Source organism: Bidens hawaiensis, unplaced genomic scaffold (genome assembly GCF_021521415.1).
Source record: "Bidens hawaiensis isolate Kalapana, Puna unplaced genomic scaffold, B.hawaiensis_p1.1 tig00043344_1, whole genome shotgun sequence".
In the NCBI taxonomy this organism is placed as follows: Eukaryota; Viridiplantae; Streptophyta; class Magnoliopsida; order Asterales; family Asteraceae; genus Bidens; species Bidens hawaiensis.
In genome coordinates, this window is record NW_027497678.1 from 44,578 (window position 1) to 49,765 (window position 5,188).

At 36.3% G+C, this 5,188-nt stretch overlaps 1 protein-coding gene across 1 annotated transcript; it reads right to left on the minus strand.

Annotated features, from left to right (window-relative positions):
* Positions 1-1,818: 1,818 nt before the first annotated feature.
* Positions 1,819-2,226, minus strand: LOC143594218 (uncharacterized). The gene has a single exon (XM_077073583.1). It carries the CDS (start codon positions 2,224-2,226, stop codon positions 1,819-1,821), a length of 408 nt encoding a protein of 135 aa, XP_076929698.1.
* Between the last annotated feature and the right edge of the window lie 2,962 nt (positions 2,227-5,188).

The window sequence follows — 5,188 nt, forward strand, 5'->3', positions numbered from 1 at the left end:
AACCTTTTATCTTGTTGATCAAAACATGGTATACCACTTATTAGAATAGCTAAAGACGATCAAGGATGTTGTTTATCCACCTAAGCTTAAGCATCAAGGTCTACCTAGCAGCCATTGTATATGATTAAGGTATGTATTAAATAACTAACTAGTAAGTGCTCCCACTACATGACATACCCCCGTTATCCAGCAACACCCCAAAGTCCATATCCAAGGGTGAATATGCATGAATTCATCTGTAGGGCTTACACATGACGTGTCCCTTGTGGTCCGTTTGTTAATGGTAATAGGAAGCGAGCAAGGGGAGGGGACCCTATATGACTGACAACGTGGATGATCAGTCAGTAGTGTATTTGTACTTTGAAGTACGAGATGATCAGTTTTATTACTTATGTTTGGCAAAACGAACTGTGGGTTTGTTCTTTGAGCTCTTTTAATATTCATAAATTCACTTAGGAGATATGAATACCCAGATGATATATCGCATAAATACTCATGGTCTTCGAACCCTTGAGCATCCCATTAATACAGGATTTAAGGTTATAGACCATACGCCTATGAAGTGTTAACCACTTAAACTAGAAGTATGACATTTATGCTTATATCACATGCTACTTAAGCATACCCTAACGTTAAACCTATCCAAGCATCGTATGATTAGTCTATTCAGATTTCTATAAAATTTTAATTTTTCGATAAACTAAACATAAGGCTTGAGTATGGCCCGACATTTCATCCTATTTTTTTTAAATCTAACAAGTATCCCACTAAAAATCAAGCAATTTAAGTTCAATTAAGTCTACAATCATACAGTCCTTTCACTCTTAAGGGGTTGAGCCTACTGACACATCAAATATGGAGTCTACCCAGTCAGTCACATCCAATTATATGTGTTGATTGAAAAACTCTTTTATTTTTTCTTTTAAAATTTCTTAAATATTTCAAGAGTGTGTCAAAATTCATCGGTAATATATCTTCTCATATTTAATACAGAAAAACAATTACAAATGACATTTTTAAAACTTTTGTAAATATTTTTTAGATTTGTTTTTTCATTTTTTTTAAAACCTTTTTTATTTTTTTGAAATGTTAGATTATTTGTTAAATTTTAACATAAAAGAAAACATCAGTTCCTATCCCCACACTTGAAATCTTTATTGTCCCTAATGTAGGAATATAAAAGGACAAAAAATAAAGTAGAATAAAAAATGTAAGCAAATAAAAAATAAATTGGAAGAGACTCCCCTGGTAATAATGGAGTTATCTTCACAAGTCCTGTTCCAAGGCGAACATATAGCATTTCATTCGTGTCCGCGGCTTCCGGGTGTCCTCTACAATATGATACACTCAGAAAAATCCTCGTCCGAATGAAGATTGAGTACGAACGAGAAAAACCAATTCTGCAAAATAAAACTCAAAACAACCCAAAGCAAACATCAAACAGACTCTAAGGACTAAAACAAACTCAAAGAAAAATAAAATAAAGCAGAATAAAATTAAAATAAAATAATGAAACTAAATCTTATAAAAACTCTACAACTTGGACGAAGTCCCGAGTGTGCTCTCCTCCTCTATTCTCCAACGGATCAAGGTAGATCGCCTCCTCCTCGTGATCACCAAGTGGATCTCCAACATAATGCTTCAGTCTATGCCCAATCATTTTCCTAGAATGTCCATCGTCGGCCTCTATCTCAACTTCTCCATACGGAAATGCCTCCTTCACAACGAACGGCCATACCATCAGGATTTCAATTTACCTAGAAACAACTTCAACCGGGAATTGTACAGAAGCACCTTATCCTCACACTTAAACTCTTTTCACCCATTAAGATGTTTATCATGACGTTCCTTCGTCCACTCCTTATACCCCCAACTTCTTTCAAATACCTCATTCCATAACTCCTCAACCTCATGAATCTGAAGAAAACTACTCTTTCCCGCCGCAGATAAATCAAGATTTACATATCTTAAAGCCCAATACGCACGATGTTCTAAATCAATAGGACGATGACACACCTTTCCATAAACTAGACAAAAGGGAGCGGTCCCAATAGGCGTTTTGAATGCAGTACAAAAGGCCCAGAGTGCATCATCCAGATTTTCAGCACAATCCGCGCGACTGTTTCCAACTGTTTTCTTGAATTTTTCCACTTGACCGCTAGTCTGAGGATGGTAGGCCGTAGAAAGTAGATGGGTGACCCCATCATGTTTCAGATCCTTATCCATCTGAGCATTACAAAAGTGGGTACCCCGATCACTGATCAGGGTCTTAGGAGTACGGAATCGAGCACAGAGATTTCGCAAGAATCCCGCTACAACCCCGTGAAATATATAGGTAAGGCTTGAGCCTCCAATCATTTGGGCACGTAGTCGATGTGAAAACCGAGCCCCGGTGCGGAAGCGTGAATATTCGGTATTAACGGTGTGGAGCTCGGATCTAGGGTTAGGATCGAATCTCACTCATATTCACTCTTGAAAGATGTTTGGACAGATGAGGTGTATTGGGAGAGAGCTTGATTTGATTAACAATCAATAATAGGATGAACAATTGTAATCAAAACACAAACAAGATAGAAATGATAGTACGATAATATTAGTCGAATGATTCTCATAAAAATGAATCACTCATAGATACATTCATACATACATTCGAATAAGAAATATCAGCCGCCACCAGGAAAGCTCATCCTGGAGTCGGAGACTCTCTCAAAGGGATAAAACCCTAAATCTCACTCAATACACAATACACTCACTCATACTAGAAAAATGAATAAAAACATCTATTTATACTAGTCTAGCATGACTTGGTCTTCAAGCCATCCATCCTTGGTTGAGACTAAACAATATATTTTTCACCCACAAATTAATTCGATGTGAATTGTGAAAACCGAGCCCAGGTGCGGAAGCATGAATATTTGGTATTAACGTTGTGGAGCTCGGATCTAGGGTTAGGATCGAATCTCACTCGTATTCACTCTTGAAAGATGTTTGGATGGATGAGGTGTATTGGGAGAGAACCTGATTTGATTAACAATCAATAATTGGATGAACAATTGTAACCAAAACACAAACAAGATAGAAATGGTAGTATGATAATATTAGTCGAATGATTCTCATAAAGATGAATCACTCATATGCACATTCATTCATACATTCGATTAAGTAATATCAGCCGCCACCAGGAGAGCTCATCTTGGAGGCGGAAACTCTCTCAAAGGGATAAAACCCTAGATCTCACTCAATACACAATACACTCACTCATACTAGACAAATGAATAAAAACATCTATTTATTCTAGTTTAGCATGACTTGGTCTTCAAGCCGTCCAGCCTTGGTTGAGACCAAACAATATATTTTTCACCCATAAATTAATTCGATGCGTCGGTCTAAAACATAAGTTCCAATAATCTCCCCCTTAGACTGATGCAATCGAATTTCTTCCATGATCACCTCATAACTCGTTGTCTTTCTTTGAAATTCTCCCCCTCACGTTAAGCTTCTCCCATTGTTCATTTCGAATTATCACTCTTATACCACTTTTGGATATAGTTGTATGGGCATATGAACGAGGCTTTGAACTTTAAAGATCAACTTCAAGTAACAAGGTTATCACAAAAAGAAATAAACTCAATGTGATCATCAAATAATCTTCAATTCTTCAAATTTGTCTTTTCTCTTGTAAATCATCTTCAAACCATTCCCTGAATTATGATAGAATTCAAGTCAACCATAACCCGTTCTTGACTGTTCAAGTGACTATTTCATAGGAGGTTAAACTCTACTGATCATCCTTTCAGCATTGTTGCTCGAGATGACTCTTATCTTCTCATCCATACTAGGAAATCTGAAAACTTACAAATGATGAAACATCTTTGACAAACCTTGGATTATTGATCTTGATCAACTTTTCCTGAACTTGAGTCTTTTACTTGATTTGAAGCTAGCCATTTGCAATGAAATTCAAATATTTTTATTTAATTGTGAAAACCGAGCCCCGGTGCGAAAGCGTGAATATTCAATATTAACAGTGTGAAGCTCGGATCTAGGGTTAGGATCGAATCTCACTCGTATTCACTCTTGAAAGATGTTTGGATGGATGAGGTGTATTAGGAGAGAGCCTGATTTTATTAACAATCAATAATAGGATGAATAATTGTATCAAAACACAAACAAGATAGAAATGGTAGTACGATAATATTAGTCGAATGATTCTCATAAAGATGAATCACTCATACACACATTCATACATACATTCGATTAAGAAATACAGCCGCCACCAGGAGAGCTCATCCTGGAGGCGGAGACTCTCTCAAAGGGATAAAACCCTAAATCTCACTTAGTACACAATACACTCACTCATACTAGACAAATGAATAAAAACATCTATTTATACTAGTTTAGCATGACTTGGTCTTCAATCCATCCACCCTTGGTTGAGACCAAACAATATATTTTTCACCCACAAATTAATTCGATGCGTCGGTCTAAAACATAAGTTCCAACAATCTCCCCCTCAGACCGATGCAATCGAATTTCTTCCATGATCACCTCATAACTCGTTGTCTTTCTTTGAAATTCTCCCCCTCACGTTAACATTCTCCCATTGTTCATTTCGAATTATCACTCTTATACCACTTTTGGATATAGTTGTATGGGCATATGAACGAGGCTTTGAACTTCAAAGATTAACTTCAAGTAAGAAGGTTATCACAAAAAGAAATAAACTCAATGTGATCATTAAATAATCTTCAATTCTTCAAATTTGTCTTTTCCCTTGTAAATCATCGTCAAACCATTCCATGAATTAAGATAGCATTCAAGTCAACCATAACCTGTTCTTGACTGTTCAAGTGACTATTTCAGAGGAGGTTAAACTCTATTGATCATCCTTTCAGCATTGTTGCTCGAGATGACTCTATCTTCTCATCCGTACTAGGAAATCTGAAAACTTACAAACGATGAAACATCTTTGACAAACCTTGGATTATTGATCTTGATCAACTTTTCCTGAACTTGAGTCTTTTACTTGATTTGAAGCTAGCCATTTGCAATGAAATTCAAAGATTTTTACTCCCCCATCTTCCTTACAACTGTCTTTAATGAATGTGTCTTCAAATCAAGTGTGGGTGAAACAATCTTGACCATCCTTATCAAGATTGTAAAAATCTGAAAATAAACATATTCATAT